This window comes from Manis javanica, chromosome 1 (assembly GCF_040802235.1).
Source record: "Manis javanica isolate MJ-LG chromosome 1, MJ_LKY, whole genome shotgun sequence".
NCBI lineage: Eukaryota > Metazoa > Chordata > Mammalia > Pholidota > Manidae > Manis > Manis javanica.
Window position 1 is genome coordinate 6531228 of NC_133156.1, and position 25233 is coordinate 6556460.

Sequence of the window (25233 nt, forward strand, 5' to 3'; positions counted from 1 at the left end):
ATCCTTCTATAAGGTCTTCCTCTGCTACTAGGTTCTTGGTTTATCTTTCCCTTTTCTGAACTCCACTGTATATTTATTTTGGCATTTCACTCTGCCTTTCATTGTTTCTTACTCTCACTCCCCTTGATCATGAGAAGGTAATTGTTTTTTCCTTTATGCTGTCAATATATTTTACAAATTTCAGTATGTATAGCTGTATGGGTGTGTGTACATGCACATGCAATAGAAGGTCTTTACTGTTGTGAGTACTGTGTATTATAATTTATTTACCTTTCTCTTTTCCTTTCTTGAGCTTCTTGGTGGCAGGGTGGTCTCAATTCATCTTCATTATAGTTCATAAAACATAGGTCTTCACTGCATGACTGCAAAGTATTCTGTGTTTTCATCTCCCCATTTAGCTCGTCAGTTTTTTTTATAGCAGAAATTATCTTAATATACTACCTTTATTCTTCTCATACCACTTGACATAGTACTATAAATGAATTAAAACTTCTTAGTGGTGGAACTAATATGTCTGTATGTGTTCATAAATTAGAGCTTATTTGATATTTTTTGTCTATAAACATTGATAATTTGTCTCATTATATAGGTGCAAGAATATTCGTCAGCAGTATTGAAAATGGAATGTGGTGTCGAGGAACTATCACTGAATTAATTCCAATAGAAAGTGAAAATATTAGAAAACTTTGTAATCCAACCAAATTCCCAGTTAGTGAAGTTGCACTAATACAAATATTCATGGTAGATTTTGGAAATTCTGAAGTCCTAATTGTTGCAGGGTATGCTGTTATTATATGTTCCTGGCCTGCTAACATTTGTGATGGTGGGGCGGGGGAGGATACTAAAGAATAAAGGAAACTGGGAAAGGGTAGACAAAAGTAATTTATCATTCTTTACTTCTAGGCATACACTTGTTATTTTGCTGTAATATTTCTAAATTAGTAAGGTATCATTTATCAGTGTTAGCAGATGGGGAGCTTGGAAAGGACCTTTTTGATGCATCCAAACTTAACCACTCCTTCTTTGTTGCTTTAAGGCTGAGAATGATGCACAGAAATAGTTCTTTTAAGTGAGGTGGTAGAGTTAGCTGTGAGATGGTTGAGTACAGCTTTTTGTCAGATTCTAAAATTTCATTAATGCATGTTAAAGTGGCATAATGTCTAACTTACTCTAGGTATTCAAAAATGTTTCCTTCGTTCTTCTAGGAAAATAACCTGAAAGGTTTCTGTGGTAAGGGCTGGAATTAACTGTAGCATGGCCACTGACTGTGTAATGGCCACAGCTCTGTACACACATAGATTTCTAATTGGGGACATAGATAATCATGTCTCCTTTAAACTGAATAGACCCATGAAAGACAATTCAGAAAACATCAATTGAGATTTAATTCTGTAAATAGGAACAGTGTGCTTATAAAAACTAGATTAAACCTATAATATGGATTGAGTATAAAAGTAAGTATGAGTTAGAATGTAACTTTCTAGAAGATTTAACTTAAGGAGAGTACCTTTAGAACTGCATACCTTTTGATGGAGGAAAGCAAGTTTGGATTTGAAGTATTTTCATAAATATTACTTGAATTCTTTCTAGAGTTGGTGATATCCATGTAAAATCAAAACAAATGGCTGAGCAGCAGCATGTAGTACTAAATGACTTATGCCTGGTTCTAAGGAAGTCTGAACCATTTATGGAAGGGCTGCTGAAAAACATCCAGCCATTAGCACAGCCGTGCTCATTGAAAGACATTGTTCCACAGAATTCAGTAAGTGAGCCATAAATTATTTCTTTTCCAAGGGTTAAATCTAATTTTAGCTATGTACTGAGTATAGGTTCAAGGCACCAGTTCTGTTGGTAAATAGATTTTTCACAATAAACTATCTGGACCAAAAAAAGGAAATGAACTTCAGTTTCCACAATTGGAAATTCTTAATGGGAAACTGAGTTGAATAAGCATGTATGGACATATTTATAGGTGAAATATTCAAGTGAACTACTTAATTTGGTGTCAAATAAATATGGAGAGAGAAATAAATTTAAAATACAGTGTGGTGTATGCTTCTATACTTTTCTTCACTGTTTCCGTGGCTCTTTATTACTGTACTTATAGCCTACATTGCATTTTGCTTTGTATTATTTATGAATATTTATTACCCAACAAGACTGAAAACTCCTAGGAGACAATATTTGTGCATAAGAATATGCATTAAGCAGTTACATTATTACAAAGTCTGTAAAAAACGGGAATCTGCTTTGTTCATCAGTGTGTTCCGAGCACTTAGCAGATCACCTAGTACACAGTAGGCATTCAATAGATTATTTGAAAGAATAAGAAATGAGTAAAAAAATAAAAGGAAACATGTAAGTATTGTCACTAGTGTTTTCCTCCAAATAATAATCTTTTTTTTAATTATACTGTTTTTCCATTTTCTTTTCTGAGTAGGCTTTACTTGTATACTCATAAAATCTTGAGAAAGATGTTTATTTTTTGTTATAAGGAATGTCTACTTTTGACACTTTGAACTTTACTTTAGGTATAATACTTAACATTTCAAAAATCAAAACTTTTCAGTGGTTTAATATTTTCCTTACTGTTTAAGAAGCATATACTTCATATATTGCTAGTTAAAGGAAACTAACTTAACTGATGAAATTATAAATGATCTTAATTCTATTTTATGGTTCCCATTATACTTTAAAAATTACCTTTTAAATTTTCATCTTTTAAGTGGAAAGTTCATATGCAATACTTATTTTAAAATCTGTAATCTTTGTATAAATATTCAGAAGTGAAGCCGAATTTCAAGTACAACAGTTTATAGAACTCCTTGAGACTATGTTTATAAAATCAAAGTGTAATCCATATACAGTGTACGTATGTAAAGACTGTCCTTGGGTTAGTGGCCCCAGCTGCTGTTTAATATCTGTGGTTGGTTCATTGGCTTTGCTCAAGTTTGCGGACTTTGGCTGATAGCTAAATCCAAAGCATTGTACCATTAGAGGTAATTATAATTACTAAGTATATTGGAATTTTACTTCTTCCACAGAATGAAGGCTGGGGAGAAGAAGCTAAGGTAGAATTTTTGAAAATGGTAAATAACAAAACTGTTCTAATGAAAGTTTTTAGAGAAGAAAATGGTGTGCTTATTGTAGATCTTCAGAAACCACCAACAAATAAAATAAGCAGTGATATGCCTGTGTCTCTTAGAGATGCTTTGGTCTTTATGGAACTAGCAAGGTAGGTAATTTATTAAAAGTTAAGTATTTTTTGAGATTATAGGTGTAAGTTGGAGTAGCAAATTTTACCTTTAAAAACTGTGGACCCTAAAATCAACCTAAGCATAATCTAAGAGGTTAAAAATACTGCTATCAGAGATTTTTCCATAGTCTGTGAAAACTGCATTCAGGAAATTCAACTTAAGGAAGTAGTTTCTATTTTGTATTATCTTAGTTTTTTCTTAGTTTTTTCTATTTGTAGATACTGAATGTTTTTTAGAGTCTTGATAACTTCACAGGCAGTAACAGTAGCATTTTAAGAACTTTAACAGTTCTTGACTTAAATTTTCTAGCCTTTAGAATAAGTTAGTGATCACCACCTTATATTTAATCTATGGATCTAGAATCTCTTCATCTCTAATGGGCAAAATAAGGTAACTGACCATAACAGACAGTGGGTGATACCAGCTTTCTGTCCTGAGTAATGAAATGACTCTGGAAGTGACCCAAGTAGGTTCTATTCTGGAGAAATAAAAGTAGAGTCTTGGAGGTGGAAGGGGCCGCAGAGACACTTCAGCCTACCTTGCTAGTGCTATCATAGAGAGCATAGTTATCAATTCAACTGAAAGAGCAGAAACTGGAACTGAGTAGAAGATAAAACCCCAGCTCGAAAATGTCCCAGCACAAATTTGAAGGTTAGTTATTGAGTTTGGGGAGTGGACATCTTATTTAACCTTGTTTGATGTTTGGAAACAATACCAAGAAATGTTATATTAGAAGAGAGAAGGAAGGGCAATACCCTTGGTAAATAAGTTAGTGTATGTACAGTCCTTTCTTCAGGCCAAGTCACTTAGAAAAGAAAGGCTTAAAGAAAATGGGACTTGCTTATACTTTTAATTGTGCTTTTAATTAGGTTTAGGTCACAATCACCAAGAAGTCACTCTGAAAAAAATACAGCTCTCCACTATCATCCACCTATTTTACCTAAAGAAATGACAGATGTTTCAGTTATGGTTTGTCATATAAACAGTCCTGCTGATTTCTATGTTCAGTTGGTAAGTATATAGTATTCCTTTGATACAAAGTATTTTTCAGATTTTAAGTAGAGCTGTATAATGGAAATAAGTGCCCAATATAAATTTTAGAGCAAATAAACCACTCTCAACCTCCCATAAATTAAAGTTTCTTAGTAGATACAATTTTAAATTATATGATTCATATGACATTGAAGGAACTCTTCATCATGCAAGTTAGTGTAATATAGAGGGAAAGAACAGTGAAAAATACCTAATGCATAAATGTTTCTTACCACCTTCCAGTGTGATTGTGAAAGATACTTTGTTTTCATTGTTTTAAATTTTATTAAGATTTGTTTTGTGGCCAAATATATGGTCTATCCTGAGGATGTTCCATATGCACCTGAGGAAAAATATATGTATTCTGCTATTGGCTGGAGTGTTCTGTACATTGTCTGTTAGGTCTAACTGGTTTGTAGTGTTGCTCAAGTAATCTATTTTTTTCTGTGGTATTTCATATAAATACCAACTTAAAGTCCCAGATCTCATCAGGTATAGGTAAGACTTGGGTATCACTCAGGCTGGGACAAAATTCCTCTCCATTTATGAATCCATGAGTCCAAACAGATATTCTTTGTAGTTCTATCTATGAAAATGAACATTTTAACTGTTACTGTAGAACTGTCTTTCTCCAGTTGTCAGTGTTTGCATCATTTGGAGGCTCTGATGTTTGGTACATATGTATTTATAATTGTTACATCTTAATGGTAAATTGACCCTTTTGTCAATCTATAATGTCTTTCTTTGTTTCTTACTATATTATCTGACTTAAAGTCTGTTTTGTCTGATAATAGCATAGCTACCCCAGCTCTCTTTTGGTTACTGTTTGCATGGAATATCTTTTCCATTCACTTTAAACCTCTGTGTATCTTTAGATCTAAAGTGAGTATTTAGACAGCATACAATTGGGCTATTTTAAAAATCCATTCTGCTAATCTCTGCCTTTGAATTGGAGAGTTTAATCCATTTAAAGTAATTACTGATAAGAAGGCTTCTGCCATTTTGCTGTTTTCTATATATCTTATAGCTTTTTTGTCTCAGTCCTATATTACTGCCCTCTTCTGTGTTCAGTTGATTTTTTTGTAATGTATTTTTTTATCTTTAAAAAAATTGTCATAAAACACACATAATGAAATTTACCATCTTAACTGTTTTTAAATGTATAGTTTAGTAGTGTTAACTATACTCACATTATGCAACAGATCCCTAAACAATTTCAGTTTTTCATCTTGCAAAACTGAAACTCTACCGCTTGAACAGTAACTCCCCATTTCCCACTGCCACCAGGCACTGACAAAACTATTCTTTCTTTTTCTATGAATTTGACTATTTTGATACTTCATATAAGTAGAATCATAAAAAATTTGTCTTTTGTGACTGGCTTGATTCACTTAGCCTAATGCCCTCAAGGTTATCCATGTTGTGGTAAGACCTTCTTCTTTAAGACTGGCTATATAACCTGTTATTACGTATATACCACATCTTATTAATCCATTCATCCATCAGTGGTCATTTGGTTTGCTTCCACCTCTTGGCTATTGTCAGTAATGCAGTGACTGGGAGGTGTGCAAATATTATGGTGTCATGTTTTGATTCCCTTATTTCCTTCTGTATGTATTTATAGCTTTTTTTGTTACCATGGGGATTATATGTACCCTAAAGTTATGACAATTTAATATGAATTTATACCAACTTCAACTGCACAAAAAGCCTACTCATGCAGCTCTGTTTCCCTTTTATATTATTAATGTTACAAAATAATCTCTCTACATTGTGAACTCAATAACATAAAGTTATACTTTATGCATGATTTAAATCCTGTAGAAAATAAAAGTGGAGTTACAAACCAAAATTAAAATAATACTCACTTTCATATTTGTCCATGTACTTACCTAAACCACAAATCTGTATATCTTCATGTGGCTCTGATTACACTCTAGCGTCCTTTCATTGCCACCTGAATGACTCACTTTAAGCATTTCTTACAGAGCAGGTGTAGTGGTAGTGAATTCCCTCCTCTTGTTTATCTGTGAACGAATTTTTCCCTCATTTTTGAAGGATAGTTTTCTGGATCTGTAGTTCTCAGTTGATAGTTTCTCATTCAGTACTTTAACTATAACTTCCCATTGTCTTCTGGCCTTCAAGGTTTCTGATGAGAAATCAGCTAAAAATCTTATTTATCTCTTGCATATAACAAGTTGCTTCTCCCATTGCTTTCAAGATTCTCTTTGTCTTAGGCTATTGGAAGTTTAATTATAATGCATATCAGTGTGGCTCTCTTTGGGTTTATCCTACTTGGTATTTGTTGAATGTATTAGCTTTCTAGAGCTGCAGTAAGGTGCCACAAACTGGATAGCTTAAACAACGGAAATTTATTGAAATATCTCACAATTCTGAAGTCTAGAAGTCTAAAATCAAGGTGTTGGCAGGGTTTGCGTCATCTGAGGGCTGAAAGGGAAGATCTGTTCCATGTCTCTCCCCTAGATTTTGGCAGTTTTTTTCACTCATTGGCTTTTGTTGCTTCATCCCAATCTCTTCCTTCTTCATATGGCATTCTCTCTCCCTATTCTCTGTTACAAAAATACGTAACATTTTTGCAGGAGGACACAGTTTAACCTATAACAGACCACCATCTGCTTTATCAAAAATTCATGTTCTTCCCTCATATAAAATACATTCACCCCATTCCAACATTGTAAACAGTCACCCCATTCTAACATTGTAAACAGTCTTAATTATTCTAGCATCAATTCTTTAAGTCCAAACTTTCATATAAATACCAACTCAAAGTCCCAGATCTCATCAGGTATAGGTAAGACTTGGGTATCACTCAGACTGGGACAAAATTCCTCTCCATTTATGAATCCATGAGTCCAAACAGCAAACCCAAAACCTAGCAGGGCAAATTCCGTTAGATTCTTAATGACTTGAGAATAAATCTGATTGACTGGATGATCTATCCTCCAGTCTTACTGAGGTGGTGGCCCTGCCCCATCAGCCCTGGCAGCTGTGTCACCTGTTGGAATGAAGGGCTTGTCCTCACCCTTTGGAACTCAGGAGGAGGCCTCACCTCATGGAACAGAGGACAAGATGGCTCTGTCTCTCAGGCCTGTGCCCCCTGGGCCCCTGTCTGAACACACCAGCCTCTAAAACTGACTTTAGGTTCATTCTTCCCTTTTTTTTTTTAAAGATAACACACATTTGTGACCAAATGGCCTTATTAGTTTGCTTCCTGCCCACAGCATTCCACAATTCCAACAGCCTTCCTTCATTTCCTCTCATCTCTGTCTCCCCTTACGTTCAAGCTGGGAGTGTTTCTGCTGAGATGATTGATTGGATCCACATGTCACGTGCCCATAATATTTTGAGAAAACACAGTCCAGCTACACCATAGGTGTCCTCTCTAGAGCATAGATTCTCAGTTTATGCAGTATGGGAAGCCTGAGAATTTTCTAAGTCTTCAAGTTCTCGTTCCTTTATGTTTAAAAATTTCTCCTTCTGTTTATCCCTGTCCTCTCATATTTTAATATAAGCAGCAAGGAAAACCGAGTTGTGCCTTCACCTCTTTGCTTAGAGGTCTCCTCAGTTAAGTATCCAAGTTCTTGTTCCATCCAGCAGAACACAATTCAGCCAAGTTCTCTACCACTTTATAGCAAGGTTTACCTTTCCTCCATTTTCCAGTAATGGTCTTCATTTCTGTCTGAGATATCCCCAGAAGTGCCTTTAACATCTGTATTTCTACCAATAGTCTTTTCAAGGCAGTGTGTATGTTTTCATTTAAGCACCTCATAACTCTTACTCCTCTACAAGTTACCCAGTTCCAAAGCCATTCCTACATTTTAGGTATTTGTTACAGCAACACCCTACTACGCAGAACCAAAATCTGTATTCATTTCCTAGGGCTGCAGTAACAAAGTTCTACAAATTAGGTGGCTTAAACAAATCTATTGTCCCACAGTTCTGGAGTCTAGAAGTGAGAGATGAAGGTATCCTTAGGGTAGATTCTTCTAAGAGCTGTGAGTGAGACTGTTCCATGTCTGTCTCCTAGCTTCTGGTAGTTTAGCTGGAAATTTTTGCTGCTCTGTGGCTTTTGCAGTATCACCCCAGTCTCTGCCTTCATCTTGACATGCATTCTCTTTTGTGTTTGTCTCTGTACCCTATTTTTCTGTTTTTAATAAGGTCATCAGTCATACTGGATTGAGGCCTACCATAGTGATTTTATTTTGATTTTATTAACTCTATACTTCCTCCAAATAAGATCACATTCTAAGGTACTGGGAGTTACAACTCCAACATATCTTTTTTGGTAGATATAATTTAACCCATAATATTGAGCTTCTTGTATTTGCAGATTTATGTTTTTCATCAGTTTGGGGAGCTTTTGGCCATGTCTTCAAATAATCTTTCTGCTCCTTTCTGTCTCTTTTCTTTCTGGGACTCCCGTAATGCATATATTGATCTACTTAATGGTGTACCTTAGTCTCTGTTCAGGTTCTTTCTAGGCTCATTCCTGTCCTTTTTTCTTCTCAAAGATTTCAGTTGCCCTGTCTTCAAGTTCACTCATTCTTTCTTATGCCTACTCACATCTGCTGTTGAAACTCTCTGTTGCATCTTTCACTTCAGTAATTGCACTTTTCAGCCCCAGAATGTCCGCTTAATTCCTTTTTATAATTTCTCTCTGTTGATATTTTCTTTTTGGTCCTTTATTTTCCTGGTTTTCTCTACCTCTTTTCACTTAGCAGTTTGAAATATTTAATAGTTACAAAGTATTTGTCTAGTAAATCTACTTTCTAGGCTTCCTTATGGACTGCTTCTATTTTGTTCCTTTGAGCCCCATTTCCTGTTTTTTTTAATATGTTTTCTGATTTTTTGTTGGAAATTGGTCATTTGACTATTATAATTTGGTAACTCTGAAAATCAGATACCTACCCACCAGGGTCTGCTGGATTTTTTTCAAGTGTGGAAGACTGTAGTAGACATTTTGAGATTTTTCCAAACTATCTTCTGCAAAGACTATTATTCCTTGTATGTGACCACTGAAGTCTCTGATCCTTTAGCTTGTGTTCAGGAAATATTTTGACAGCTATTTCTCTGAATGCCATGAGCTTGATTGGGTGTTTGCTTGGCCCTCCTTCTACTTTAGACCTTCAACTGCTTTCTTGAGCTCTGACAAAGTTGGCTCATGTGGCTCCCCCACCCCCACCCCAGTGTTTCTGTAAGGGAACAAGGGCTTAGAGCCTCCTGGTCTTCTATTTTGCTGTCATTCCTTTGTTGAGTTTTTCAGTGTTCACTTTGGCTACCCTGTTAATGGAAGAATATGAATAATACCTACTTAGAAATACAAGTTTAGAAAATTTCAAGTAGTTTTTAAAGTAATTTAAATAATCAAGCATTTAATCCTTGGTGTTTTTGATTTGTTTGAAGAACTATTTCTCTTTTTTTTCTGGTACTATAGGAACTAAAGTAACCAAATATTCATATCTAGTTAAAAGAAAGGCCTAGCTTATTCAATAATGCAGTCATTTCACAAACCCTACTGAAATCATTGATTTAAAGAATTATCAATTCACTTGAAAACCATTAGATGAATAGTTGATGGGAAACTGGACATTCATATAATGCCAAAGTAGCACTACATGAATTAATTGGTAGCCATTAAGGGGAAAAACATAACTACAATAGAGGAATCAGAATCATCACTGCAATCCATAGGTGAATCTTAGCACATTCATAGTGAGTCAGTAATATGTGTCTTGATGTGTACCAACCTGAATATACTTATGATGTATTCTGGCCAAAAAGGTTTGTATCCATCAAATCTGTAGATACAACTTTCAACTTTGGGGAAATTCAGGGGACAGACCCCACTTAGTGGAGGGCCAAGCTGAATAACAGCATGAAGACATAACCACATAAATCCAGGATATAGGGCAGTCTGCAGAAAATAGCAAATTCTCTACAACAAGACAAGGTTATCAAAAAAATAGGATAGTACTAGATTATAAAAGACCTATTGAGATAACTGGATATAATGTATAGTCTATAATGGTATGGATCAGTTAGAGAAATCTAAACATTGGAAGTACTTGTAGGAATATTTATTGAAATAGGAAAAGAATTGATAGAAAATGCAGGGTATCAAACATTGTATGGTATAGTTTTGCTTTTGGTAACATACTATGAAAAGTTGGTAAAAAAAAGATCTAGGAGGATATATATTTATGATTTCTGAAGGGAATGATTTAAAAAAATTTTTTTTATGTCTAGGTTAATTTCATATACTGCTTCTGTAATAAAATGTTTCAGATGTAAGTTATATAAAATGAGTTATGTCTAATTACAGTTATAACAGTTCATAATTACATGAGCAGTGCCTGTAATGCATGTGACATTTAAAATTAAGTTTTATTTGAAACTACACTGCTTTAATCCCTTTATTTCTTAGATAGATAGCCTGGATTTTTTATCTGTATTGAACACAATTGAGGAATTCTATAATAGTGAAGATGGGGAAAATCTGGAAATCCTCTGTCCAGTTCAAGATCAAGCCTGTGTAGCTAAATTTGAAGATGGAGTTTGGTACCGAGCAAAAGTCATTGGTAGGAAATTGCATGCTATTTCTGTAGGGAAATGTTTTGCTTAAAACCATTTGACTTGGTACAGATTAAATCATGGAGGTGATATATCTTATCATGTTGCTCTGTCATCCAGCTTTAGAAAGCTAGTGCTATTGTCAGGAGATCGATCTTTGGGTCCTTAGATTTCAGTTCACCTGACTGGAACCTAACCATTTTTTTGTTTTCTAATGTCTGCCTTGTCTAAACAGTTAAATAGTGCTAGACAGCTTACACTCCACTCATCAAAGGCAAGTACTTTTAATTCTTTTAGCTGTTTCTTTTGATATTTACCTGTGTTACTTCTTCTAAATAATATGTAATACTTTATTGATACTTCAGTCTTAGATATCTATTCTTATGCCAGATAAAAGTTTTAGATCTCCTAAAGCTCTTTTGTCTACTCTTTCCACAATTTTTATTTAAATGAATATTCTGTATATAAATATTTTCACTGCTAAGCCATTAAGTATACTTTGTTTAGTTTACTTTCAGTTAATAATTACATCAATTTTTCACTTTATTTTCTTTTAATTTATGATTACATTTTCCTAATAGTTCAAAACAATTTTCCACATGTTCAGACTTTTCAGATAATGTTAGTTTTTCTTTTTTTTAATGGTGAAAACATTCTGTTTTTTGTTCCAATTTAAACTGCTTGTCCTTGAGACATATTACACTTCCGTTATTGTGGGTATTTATTTCCCTCTGCAATTACTTCATTGCTTTCCTGTATTGGATTCCTTGCTTTCTGGTCCCATGTTTACCTCTTCAGTTTATTCCAGTTTATTTTGTGGAGCAGCTTCTTCTGATTGTTTCCTCATAGAGAGAGAATGAATGGGAGGTAAATTTTAAGGCCTTCTGGGTCTCCTGACTCTAATTTCTTATGTGATCTGATAATTTGGGTAACAAATGCCCTTTAAATTATATCTCATATGCATTTATTTTGTTTAAAACTGTGTTTCCATTCAGAGACTTGGTAAGAGTCTAATGGCTTTGGTACCATTGAGAACATCCTTCTAGCATGAAGATCCTAGTGGAAGTGTGACAGGTTGCCTCACCTTCTCACCTTATACTTACAGTAACACGTGTCTTCTCAGTTGCTGCAGATGTCCACCACCCTAGGGCCTAAGTTATTTGAAGTGTCCTCTCAGTACCCTGCTTCCACTTCTGCCAGGGAACAGAGAATGCGTATATAAAATTTTACCATTTTGAAATTATATATACTGTATTAGTCTTAAACTTTGAAAGTGATGGCAACAACTTTAGTAGCACTGTACAAAGGTGTGCTGAGATAAGCTAAATTCAACTATGTACTTTGAGTATTTTCAGAATGATCAGGATAATAGTCTTTATTCAAACTTTGGTATGTTTGAAACTTGCAGGGGTTTCGTTGGTATTCTGTTAAATATAGAGCCTAGGCTGACATAGAGGCCTGTCTCTGCTTATTCCTCACAATATCCCCAAAACAAGATGTTTTAAAAATTTTGCAGATACTGTTGTATGAATGACTCTATGTTGATTACTATATTTTTGCCTTTTTTAATCACCTATGTTCACGAACAATAAACATTAAATGCATACTTTGTAATTGGTACTTTGCAGAGTATTTTAAGTAGGTGAATCCTCAAAAAAAATTCTTAATGAGATTTGATTCTGTTGGTAAATTTATTTACAGATGAAATAATGAGGCCTATTTGATGAGAAAAAGTAACTTGCTCAGGGTAATATCTTAGAGATATTAATTAGTTTGTTTAGAGTCACATTTAAGTAACTGAGTTAAGTTCTAACCCAGTCAGTCTACTCAAAGTCTAATTATTTTAGGCCATAGCACCTAGTATTTGATAGCTGTGTTGTTATCCTGATTTGGCCATCCTTTGGATATCTTTAAATTGTTAGTTTCTCATTCACCAAGTCTGCACAACTATGCATTATGGTTGTTTTTTTTTAATTCATGTATTAGGCATTTTTTTTACATTTTAAAAAATACTAACTTTGTTGATCATAAAAGTATTCTAATCGAATTGACTATAGATCAGTCTAAATTTTGCTAGATTATTCTCTTCTTTTCAAGTTTGTGATTTCTAATTTCATAATTGTTGAAGGATTGCCTGGACATCGTGAAGTTGAAGTTAAATATGTGGACTTTGGCAACACTGCAAAAATAACACTTAAAGAAATGCGTAAAATAAAGGATGAGTTTCTGAATCCCCCAGAGAAGGTAATTTACTTATTGTGAATCATAGGGGTAGAATATTAGCGCAAATATTCAGGTATTTTTAGAAGTGATTTGCACCATAAAAATGTACCTATAAATAATTTCTGATATATGGACTATAGTAAAGAATTGCTGTAGTTACTATTAAATAATATGTATATTTTAGTAAATAATCATTAATTGTATGAATGTGTATATATGTATATATGTATTTGTGTCCTTATAAGTACTTAGTTTGTAGCTTTAAATATGCTATTTTGAAGTACATGTGTAGTAAGAGTATGATATATTATGTAAAAAAAGCTCATTACAGACTTTTACTGTGATCCCAGTTATATTTAAGTATATATAATGTGCAAGAGAAATAGAATCTGAAAGAATAAGTAAAAAATGTATCCTCCTGGACTCCTACTCTCCAGAGATAAGTAAGGTTAAGGGGGCTTATTTTCTAATTCATATACTCCTATGGTATTTAAATTGTTAAGCAATACTTTTTCATTTTAAAAATGGGTAATATGTTACTGGAAAAACTTGAAAATACAGATGAGCAAAATGAGGTTAAACACTCAGAATTATTCAATATTTTTTATGTATATGCTTCTAAGGTGAGTCTCCTTAGAAGTTACAGGATTAGATGCCTTTCTCATTTAATGGTGAATCATTAGCATCTGTAATTCTTTCCGGGGATGCTTGTTATTCCAGTATTTGAATGTGCAATAATTCATTCAGCCAAATGCTCTGTTGATTGCAATTATTTGCATTTATAAAGTACTATTACGGACACCTTTGCACATTTGATTATTTTCTAAATATGTATTAAAGTTAAACACAAACAGTTTAGTTTTGTATGCTCATAAAGCTTTATTTTAATTCTAATTAGAAATTAAGTTTATTTTTTCTTATGGTGCAATTTTGTTTGATGCAGGCAATTAAATGTAAGCTGGCCTATATCGAACCATGTATAAGGACAGTGCAGTGGTCCAAAAAAGCTAAAGAAAAATTTGAAGAAAAGACTCAAGATAAATTTATGAAATGTTCAGTCATTAGTAAGCTATTTCCGTTTTTATTTGTTGCTGTGTAATCATACATAATTTTAAATAAGAATAACATTGTGTGTCATTTGTCAGATCAATAAATTCAATGTGTCATTTTGGTCTTAATGAGTACTAGTGCAGGATACATAAGACCATGTTTACTTAGGACTGATTTTTGGGACTTCAGGGGTAGTTTTTGCTATGTCTATTTTTTCGCTTTTATCATACTTAACATTAAATGAGTATAAATGGGGAAACTGAGGCTTAGAGATCAACTGCTCAGGTTTACATACCTAGAAATTATGGCTTATCTGTAATAATTTATTCACTTTGTTAATACAAAAACTTTTCCTGAAGAACAGTTCTGTTGAAAAGGAATGTGATTATAGAAATTGTATCCTTATTCTATAGAATTTTTATATCTTCCTTCTCTGATATGAACAGCAAATTAAAGGCCTCTTAGTCCTTGAATAATCTTCACTGATTTTGAGCTGACTGTACCCTAGGTAATTCTGCTTCCGAACTTTCCTTTTGATATTTACCTTCCCCTTGAATCTCCCCCTCCCATGACCGATCCATCAAGACCTGACTCTGGGTTTCTTTCTTGACTCCCCCTTTTTCTGTCTCACTTTATTATTTATTACTTACAACGTCCAAACACTAGTTGTACTATAGTTATTAGCCTAGACAGTTTGATTTAAGGAGTGCCAAAAGTCCCTGCTCAATTTAAAGTATCTTTTGCCATTAACCTGCACAATGATGATACTGAGAGTTTAAGACATTTATAATAAAATGAACTGCCATAGATGAGAAAGGGATCCTCCCGTTCATAGGCATTATTACCTTATAAAGCAAGGGATATTTACATTTTAATGAGGAGCAGAGCAGGGAAGATGGTGAAGTATAGAACATGGGGAAAGTTGGCCCTGTTGGAATAAAGAATGTTATATATTAGACATCTGAAGTAAAGGAACTAAAGGGAACACAAGAGGCCGAAGATAAGGACATCAAAGTTTATTGAGGATCAACATTGCCTAGCATTTTATTTCTAGATAATATATCTGGTCCAATGAAAAGTAGGAATTACTGTTAAGCTCTCACAAAAAGCTTTCTAAAATAGATTCTTATAAGTAGACAGTATAGAATGCTCTGCTGGTAATGGTTTATCTTTTACTTGGAATCATCATTCTAACTAGTACCTACCAACTACTAGTTTTTAGCTAGTAGTATAGAAGGTGTAAATATAAACTTATTTCAGTAGATTGAAGTATGTTTCCTAAAGAAATTCCTCTCATTTATTCAGACACATATTGAGCAGGCTGTCTGCTATGTGCCGTAAGTAAGTAAATAAGCACATGAGGTGTAAACTTTATGCAGTAAGTTTAAGAAATAGATCTAATAAAAATAACTAATTTGTTTTCTAAAAGAAATTAAAAGTTATGTGGTTTGTCCTAAAAACAGAGGGATGGGGAAAATTCCAATCTCCAAGGTTCTAGATTGAGTTTTTGCTGTTTTGAACTTTGTGCCGTTCTTATAAAAGCTACAAATCTTTGCAAATAGTCACTGGCATGAATTAACTTTCAGTAAGTTCTTTTGTCCCCTGGAACTTGATTGAATCCAAAACGTTTACAAATACAACAATGTATGTCAAGTTATATTTTTCTGAATCTCAAAGCTTGACCTGCTTTTGGTTCATTATAGAACAGCATACAATAACTTTAAAATAATAGTTTTATTAATTTGCATATGCTGTAGATAACGTCAGCAGTTCTTTTGCATGTGCAAAATGCTACTTTTACCCCAAAGAGAGACTTTGATATTTTTCAGCAAGAAAACACATGTATGCAAAATAAAATAAAAAGTCCATTTTTTAAAAATTGCCTCATTTAGTATGTTTTGCGACATAATTTCTTTCTTTCTTTAAACTAGTCTTAATGGTTTTACAGAAATTCTGGAAGATAATGTGCTCTTTGTTGAACTCTTTGATTCTCTTGGTACTCCTGGAGTAACTCCTACTAGTATTAATGACCAGCTTGTCAAAGAGAGCCTAGCATCTTATGAATCAGGGTAAGTAGACCTGTGAACTTTTATTTTTCATTTATATGTAACTGTTCACAAAAGGGGAAACTGGTATATCATTCCCCTAAGTTGGGTATCTGCTTAGGCTATAGACTTGGGAGTTTTCCTCTGTTCTTGGGTTAGGACAGATAGAGGAAAAAACAAATGCAATCATTAGTCTAAGTGGTGAGTAGAGTAGTTTTTCTCTCCATCACTAAAGGACCCTGAAACCAAAAGTATGGCTCCAAGAGATTGAAGTTGCTTCTAAGAAAAGGTGACTGGCATCTTATATCTAGTTGGAACATCTGCTTAGGCTTGTGCCCATCTGAGAACAGAATGAGGAAGAGAAATGGCAGGATAGCACAGTGGTAGAGTAGCCCACATTCCCATTAGAGAAATGTGGATTATTCCTGGATTCAAGTGGATTCTTTGAAAGAGAACCAGGCTTTGAATCATTGTGCTAATACCAGGACAGGACAGTGGTTGAGTCAATCCTTGAAACAGAAGAGGGGAGTGGTGGTGAGGAGAGGTAGGAAGGCTGGGAGCCCAGACAGAGAAGTCCTTCCACAGTGGGGCCTGTGCAGTGAGATGGCCCCAAGAAGTCTTCAGAAGAACTCTTTACATGTCACCTTCAAAAAAGCCATATTCATTAACACCTACACATGATGCCTGTCAGGGTAAGCCAGGGAAGCAGTGATAGCTAGCAGAAGCCTGCAGTCTTGGCTGGGCAGGTGGTCTTGTTCCTCTCCCTACCCTAACACTGGAAAAGCTAGAAGCAGGAGGGAGAGGGCCTGCTATGGACCCTCAGTAAGAACATAATGTGTTGGACTGACTGTTCTTGTTTTTAAATATTGATAAACATATTCAGTCATACAACCATCATCACAGACAGAATATGGACTGTTTGCATCACCCCAAAAAGCTCCTTCCTTGTGTACTTATTTTTTTTTAATCTCTCCCTTCCCACCCATCCTCCCCAGTCCCTTTCCCTTTGGTAACTGTTTGTCCACTCTTAGGTTCTGTGATTCTGCTGCTGTTTTGTTCCTTCAGTTTTTCTTTGTTCTAATACTCCACATATGAGTGAAATCATTTGGTACTTGTCTTTCTCCGCCTGGCTTATTTCGCAGAGCATAATATCCTCTAGCTCCATCCATGTTGTTGCAAATGGTAGGATTTGTTTTCTTCTTATGGCTGAATAATATTCCATTGTGTATATGTACCATATCTTCTTTATCCATTCATCTACTGATGGACACTTAAGTTGCTTCCATTTTTTGGGTATTGTAAATAGTGCTGCAGTAAACATGGGGGTGCTTATGTCTTTTTGAGACTGAGAAACTGCATTCTTAAGGTAAATTCCTAGGAGTGAAATTCCCAGGTCAAATGGTATTTCTATTTTGAGTTTTTTGAGGAACCTCCATACTGCTTTCCACAATGGTTGAACTAGTTTACATTCCCACCAGTAGTGTAGGAAGGTTCCTTCCCCTTTCTCCACAACCTCGCCAACATTTGTTGTTGTTTGTCTTTTGGATGGTGGCCATCCTTACTGGTGTGAGGTGATATCTCATTGTGATTTTAATTTGCATTTCTCTGATAACCAGCGATGTGGAACATCTTTTCATGTATCTGTTGGCCATCTGAATTTCTTCTTTGAAGAAGTGTCTGTTCAGCAAATCTGCCCATTTTTTAATTGGATTGTTTGCTTTTTGTTTGTTGAGGTACGTGAGCTCTTTATATATTTTGGATGTCAACCCTTTATCACATCTGTCATTTATGAATATATTCTCCCATACCTGTAGGATGCCTTTTTGTTCTGTTGATGGTGTCCTTTGCTGTACAGAAGCTTTTCAGCTGATACAGTCCCACTTTTCATTTTTGCTTTTGTTTCCCTTGCCTGGGGAGATATGTTCATCAAGAGGTCGCTCATGTTTATGTCCAAGAGATTTTTGCCTATGTTTTTTTCTAAGAGTTTTATGGTTTCATGACTTACATTCAGGTCTTTGATTCATTTTGAATTTACTTTTGTGTATGGGGTTAGACAATGATCCAGTTTCATTCTCTTACGTGTAGCTGTCCAGTTTTGCCAACACAAGTTGTTGAAGCGGCTGTCATTTCCCCATTGTATATCCATGGCTCCTGTATCATATATTAATTGACCATGTATGTTTGGGTTAATGTCTGGCGTCTCTATTCTGTTCCACTGGTCTGTGGCTCTGTTCTTGTTCCAGTACCAAATTGTCTTGATTACTCTGGCTTTGTGGTAGAGCTTGAAGTTTGGAAGTGAGATCTGCCCCACTTTATTCTTCTCAGGATTGCTTTGGCCATTTGGGGTCTTTGGTGGTTCTATATGAATTTTAGAACTATTTGTTACAGTTTGTTGAAGAATGCTATTGGCAATTTGATAGGGATTGCATTGAATCTGTAGATTGCTTTGGGTAGGATGGCTATTTTGACGATATTAATTCTTCCTAGCCAAGAGCATGGGATGAGTTTCCATTTGTTAGTGTCCTCTTTAATTTCTCTTAAGAGTATCTTATAGTTTTCAGGGTATAGGTCTTTCACTTCCTTGTTTAGGTTTATTCCTAGGTATTTTATTCTTTTTGATGCAAGTGTGAATGTAATTGTTTTCCTGATTTCTTTTTGTGCTAGTTCATCATTAGTGTGTAGGAAAGCAACAGATTTCTGTATATTAATTTTGTATCCTGCAACTTTGCTGAATTCAGATATTAGTTCTAGTAGTTTTGGAGTGGATTCTTTAGGGTTTTTTATGTACAATATCATGTCATCTGCAAATACTGACAGTTTGACTTCTTCTTTACCAATCTGGATTCCTTGTGTTTCTTAGTTTTGTCTGATTGCCATGGCTAGGACCTCCTGTACTATGTTGAATAACAGTGGGGAGAGTGGGCATTCCTGTCTTGTTCCCGATCTTAGAGGAAAAGCTTTCAGCTTCTCGCTGCTCAGTGTGATGTTGGCTCTGGGTTTATCATATATGGCCTTTATTATGTTGAGGTACTTGCCCTCTAAACCCATTTTGTTGAGAGTTTTTATCATGAATGGATGTGAAATATCTTTTTAAAAAAAATATATTAACATTGCTATTAATATGAAAACTGGGATGCAGTAAATCATAGCTCAGACTTGTTCATTCATAGATTTAAGCAAATGGATACAAATCATTTGCAAGCTGCTCTTTCTGGGTTTTGTTATTTTTCAGATATACCCTCAAAAATAATTCCCAAAAGCACACTGAAGTATGGGATCCTTCTCCAGAAGAAATTATTTCAAATGAAGTAAACCACTTAAATCCTGTGTCTGTAAAATCTCTACATAATGAGAATCTCCAATCACTTTATAATAAGGAAGTGCCTGTGCATATCTGTAATGTAATATCTCCTGAGAAGATATTTGTTCAGTGGTTATTAACAGAAAATTTACTTAATAGGTATAATATTTAAGGAAAACAAGTATTGCATCTGGGTTTTTTTATATATACATGTTTTTTTCGAAGATCTGAAAGTGATAAATGTAGAATTTTAAAAGCAGATTTATTTCAGTTAAAGAGTCACTAACAAACGAGTTAAAAGTATAGGTATCTTTACTGGTTATTTTTACTGCATTAGAATTTATTCATTTTACAAGTACTTACCAAGTACCTATTATTTTATAGCAGTATCCTAGCATTGGGAATACAGTGGTAAAAACATTTATAAGTCTTTGCTGTCATGAAGGTTAAATTCTTGTAAAGGGAGAAACAATGAACAAATAAAATATTTAGTAGCCGATTGTGATAAATACAGAAAAATAAGACAGTTGGGGAGGAAAGGAATTTTAGGATGATCAAGGAAACCCTCACAAAGACAGTGTCATTTGAACTGGATCCTGAAGGAGGAGAGAGTTAAGTCATGAGGTATCTGGGGGAATATCATCTCAGTAGAGGGAAGAGCTGGTTCAAAGACCCGACAGTGGAAATATGCTTGGGTGTTCAAGGAAGAGCAAGGTATCCAGTGTGGCTGAGTATGAGTTAGGGACAGCAGAAAACATGTGGCTAGAGAATTATGTAAAATAAAAGATTTAGAAAATAAAATATTTTTCTTTACATAGTTTAGAGAAAAAGATGGTAGCTGCTTATGAAAACTCAGAATGGGAACCTGTTAAATGGGAAAATGATATGCACTGTGCTGTTAAGATCCCAGATAAAAATCAGTGGCGAAGAGGCCAGATCATCAGAACAGTTACAGACACATTGGTAGAGGTAAATGCAGAATTTAAAATATAATTGTGAAAGTGAATGCATTTATATTTTTATCCTGGTGTTATTTAATCCAGTTTTTATTACGGTCTTCAGTTTGCAAAAACATGTTTTGAAGTGTTGTCTTTCCACAGACTCAAAGCTTCTGTTTTCATAGGTCTTGCTGTATGACGTGGGTGTTGAACTAGTAGTGAATATTAACTGTTTAAGAGAACTTCAAGAAAACCTAAAGTTGATGAGAAGATTATCTTTGGAATGCTCTCTTACTGATATAAGGTAGTTTTTAACTGAGTAAATTTTCTCATTATTGTATAGGATTTTAAATGTTTTTCTTTTTGGATTTGTTCTTGTCAGTTTTAATTTTGCTAACATATTCTGAAACTTCATAAAATCTAGTTAAATTTAAGGCTTTAAGAAGAAGGAATAACACGGAGCCAGGAATTATAGTGGTATTAAGGAATAGAGATTGGTGAGCATCACAGGTATGTAGAGAGAATTCAAACTGTTAAATATAAAAAAACTGAGGAACAAAGGCAGATAGAAATAAAATATATTTTGTAAGTTTAGAATTTCATGGAAAGCCAAAAATGTGTAAGTTATCAAAAAGTGAACTGGAGAGGATTCTGGGAACTGGCATGGCGTAGTTTTTGAGTCTACTAAGTTCCTACCATGAGCAACTTGGAGAGCAAAACAAAATACTGAATAGTCAACATCTACATTGAAAGTAGGCAACAGAGTTTCCCCTGATGAATCCACAATTACAAGCAAGTGTTGCGCACCATGCCCTAATGGACCCTGTGGTATCAACATTTGTGTGGGCGGATGTGGAAAGAAGGCTAATTGGGATTCTAGCACTGAGAACAGCAGTTAGCAACAGGATTTCACTGGAGCGTGCAGGCCAATCTGAGAACAACCAAAACTGAAAAGGGCATAAAAGCAACATGCTATTCATAGTTGAATGCAAGAGCTCTGTAGGGTACCAAAGTTTCATGGTACTGGAGCCTTCTTAGCCATAAAACCTCTTGAAAGTAAACTGATGCTCTCTTCCATGACCTCACATTGAGGAGAAACTACTGGAAACAGAGCCTAATTGAGCAAGTCTAACAGTGGGGCAAAGGAAAGAAAATATGTGGATAGACATAGGGGAGAGGAACAGGATATCAGAGTATGATGCCATATTTTCTATCACTTTGGGAAAACAACAAAGGAAAGAGTTCTAGAGCTATAAAGCTAGAAAAGCAATTGTGATCCACCCCTCCCTCTTTAAGAGCACAGACAATTTTACTTAAGACATGAGCAAAAATAAAAAAGGATTTTCATTTAAATTCCGTACAAATTACAATGAGAAAAAAGACTGGGGACAAAAGTAATATCCCTAGAAGCGATTCAAATTCACCAAAAACACATACTCACAAAACAAAATGAAACTGTAATCTAATCTTTCAAAATGAACTAAACATTTTAGAAAATGATAGACACTAATGAACAACAAAACAGAATTAGAAAAACTCAAAAATAAGACTGATTACATTCAAAAGAAGAGTTTAAAACAGATGAGCTCCCTTGGAAAGAACTAGAAATAAAATCATACCAGAAATATAAAGTAGAAAAAAACTCAAAAGCAAATCTGTAATAGATAATGCTTTAAGATAAATACAAGATAGAAAGGACAAACTTTTAAAATTCAAAAAAGAACAAAACACCAAAGATTCAAAACAAAAGATATCTAAAACAGACAAAAAAGACCCAGCATATGTGTAATAGGAGTCTCAAAGAAGAAAACCAAAAGAAATAGAACAAACAAAAAATACTGAAAACTGCTGTTCAAGAAAGTGTTCCCAAAATAAAAGACAATTTAAAACTATATACATATATTCAAAGGACACACTGCTTATCTTGGAAAACAATTCAGGAATGCCAACACTAAGAGATTATCTAATTCCTATATAGGAACTTTGTCAAGTCAACTTAAAACACAGTAAATCAGCTGTACATCTTTCCTGGAATATATCCTAAGGACAAAAAATCACTGCCCCTGCCCGAAAAAATCATCAGCTATTTTCATTAATCCCAAAGTTGGTTGTAATGTTAACTGAATCTACTATGTGTTTATTGTAGGATAAGTGAAAGTAGTGACTAACATACATATTAAGAACGGGTGTGGTTGATAGATGACAGAGATGTAAGATTTAGGTTAATTTACCTGGTATTCCTAATTTTGAATTAGAATTATCAGAAACTCATGTGGTATTTTAATTACAAGAAAAATACATGTTTTTTTAGGCTTGTAACATGGAGGATCTAGTAGCAAAGAGCTATGCTGGTGTACAAATTATTGTCTCCAAATACCATTTCCCACTAAAAGAAAAATTAGTGCTCAATGGGAAACCATCTGATTCCAGGTTTGGGGCAGGAAATTTACAATAGGAGCCTAAGATATCTTGTCCTAGCAAAAAAGCAAGAATGCTATAAAAAAAATTATTGGGATTATGACAAAAATGAATCAATAAGCAAACCAGAATAAATTTCCACTGACCAAATATGAGACAGCCTGAGCATTAGTAGGATGATAATTATAATGTAGTAAGCATTCAACATGTTTAAATCACTAAGTTCATAAAGTTATTTTTAAAAGCCCTTATTGGTCAATTTTTTGAGGATTCTAGGGAACTACTTCATTTTGAAAACTGATGAATAAGGGAGATGAGCATTTATCTTGCTTTTCCTATATAATATTTCAGGGTAATCAAACAATTGACAAGGGGGTGTTGTTTTTTATAAGTGTTCCAATCAACAAAGGAAGAATGATACTAGAATAACACTGTTTTGTAACCCTATAATCTAAGGGGTCTAGGCAATGATTGTTGGTGGCTGCTAACGTCACAGAAAGAAAATCAGACACCATGTGCCTCCTTATGGAAGTACACAGCACCATCTATGAATACTCCTGCTGAAAAAAGAAAAATGCAAACCTAAGTCTAATCAAAAGTCTAGACTTCACTATGAATTTAAAGGAAATACAAGAGATGGAGGATCATCCTAAACACCATGGGAACGCAATCACCAAATCTAAGCCATAGAAAACAGAGAACAAATGACTCAGTTTTTTCCAGAGAAAATTGCAAAGGAAAGAATCAAACTGATTCAAACATCAGGAAAAAATACCATTTGAATGGTTGATATTAAGAAACTAAGATTTTTAGATGTGATATGTTACTGTGATTATGTTTAAAAATACTTTTTATTGAATAATTGGCATACAATATACATTCATTTCATGTGTACAACATAGCGATTCAATATTTATATACATTATGAAATTGTTACCACAATAAGTCTATTACCATCTGTCACCATACAAAGTTATTACAGTATTATTGACTATCATCCCTATGCTGTAGCATTGCATCCCCATGTCATTGATTTTGTAACTGAAAGATTGTACCTCTTAATCCCCTTCACCTATTTCTTCCATTCCTCCCAACCCTTTTTCCACTGGCAGGCACCAGTTCTCTGTAGCTGAGTATGTTTCTATTTGTTTTGTTTTATAGATTCCACATATAAATGAAATCATAATGGTATTTGTCTTTCTCTGACTTATTTAGCATAAGATCTTCTAGGTCCTTTAATATTGCAGCAAATGTCAAGACTTAATTCTTTTTTTTAGCTGAATAATATTCCATTGTATATATGTAACAAATTTTTATCCATTCATCTATCAGTAGACACTTAGGTTGCTTCCATATCTTGACTGTTGTAAATAAGGCTGCAATGAACACATGGGTACATTGGTCTTTTTCAGTTAGTATTTTTGTGTTCTTTGGATAAGTATCTAGAAGTGAAATTGCTCTTTTGGTGGTTCTATTTTTAATTTTTTGAGGAACCTCCATATTACTTCCCATAGTGGCTGGACCAATCTGCAATCCCATCAGCAGTGTATGAGGGTTCCCGTTCCTCTACATCCTCACCAGCACTAGTTATTTCTTGTCTTTTTGATAATAGGCATCTAACAGGCATGGGTTGATATCTCATTGTTGCTTTGATTTTCATTTCCCCAATAATTAGTGATGTGCAGCAGAGCATCTTATCATGTGCCTGTTGCCCATCTGTATGCCTTCTTTGAAAAAATGTCTATTCGGGTCCACTGCCCATTTTTTAATTGGATTGTTTGGGTTTTGATATTGAGTTCTATGAGTCCTTTATATGTTTTAGACTTTAACCCCTTATCAGGTTTATCACTTGCAAATATATCCCACCATTCAGTAGGTTGCCTTTTCATTTCATTGATGGTTTCCTTTGCTGTGCAAAAGCTTTTTAGTTTGATGTAGTCCCCTTTATTTATTTTTGCTTTTGTTGTCTCTTCCTCAGGAGACAGAGCCAAAAAAGTTCTCTTAAGACTAGTGTTAAACAGCTCACTGCCTATGTTTTTTTCCAGGAGTTTTTGTGATTTTGGGTCTTACATTTAAGTCTTTTTTCTATTTGAGTTAATTTGTGTGTATGGTGTAAAAAAGTGGTCCAGTTTTATTCTTTTGCATGTAGCTCTCCAGTTTTTGCAACACCATTTTTTAAGAGACTCTCTTCCCTCATTGTATATTCTTGAATATAGCTTTTTTGTCATAAATTATCTTTTTGACCATGTAAATGTAGGTTTATTTCTGGGCTATTCTGTTCCATTGTTCTGTGTCTATTTTTGTACCAGTACTGTATTGATTACTATGGCTTTGTAGTATAGTTTGAAATCTGGACACGTGATACCTCCAGCTTTGTT

The 25233-nt window shown here is 34.4% G+C and overlaps 1 protein-coding gene across 7 annotated transcripts in view; it reads left to right on the forward strand.

Annotated features, from left to right (window-relative positions):
* Positions 1-25233, forward strand: part of RNF17 (ring finger protein 17) — a 111787-nt gene that overhangs the window by 34507 nt on the left and 52047 nt on the right. For 6 of the 7 annotated variants that reach the window (XR_012125456.1, XM_017656924.3, XM_017656923.3 and 3 more), the window contains 11 exons: positions 590-779; positions 1591-1762; positions 3045-3235; positions 4127-4268; positions 10735-10888; positions 13009-13124; positions 14047-14167; positions 16102-16222; positions 19431-19658; positions 20318-20468; positions 20623-20741. Coding sequence is in view for 6 of the 7 variants with exons in the window: in XM_017656924.3 (XP_017512413.3) it covers positions 590-779; positions 1591-1762; positions 3045-3235; positions 4127-4268; positions 10735-10888; positions 13009-13124; positions 14047-14167; positions 16102-16222; positions 19431-19658; positions 20318-20468; positions 20623-20741 (1705 nt within the window). In the remaining variant the exon portion in view is untranslated. The remainder of the gene's footprint in view (positions 1-589; positions 780-1590; positions 1763-3044; positions 3236-4126; positions 4269-10734; positions 10889-13008; positions 13125-14046; positions 14168-16101; positions 16223-19430; positions 19659-20317; positions 20469-20622; positions 20742-25233) is intronic. The other variant, XM_073222544.1, reaches the window with a different exon arrangement.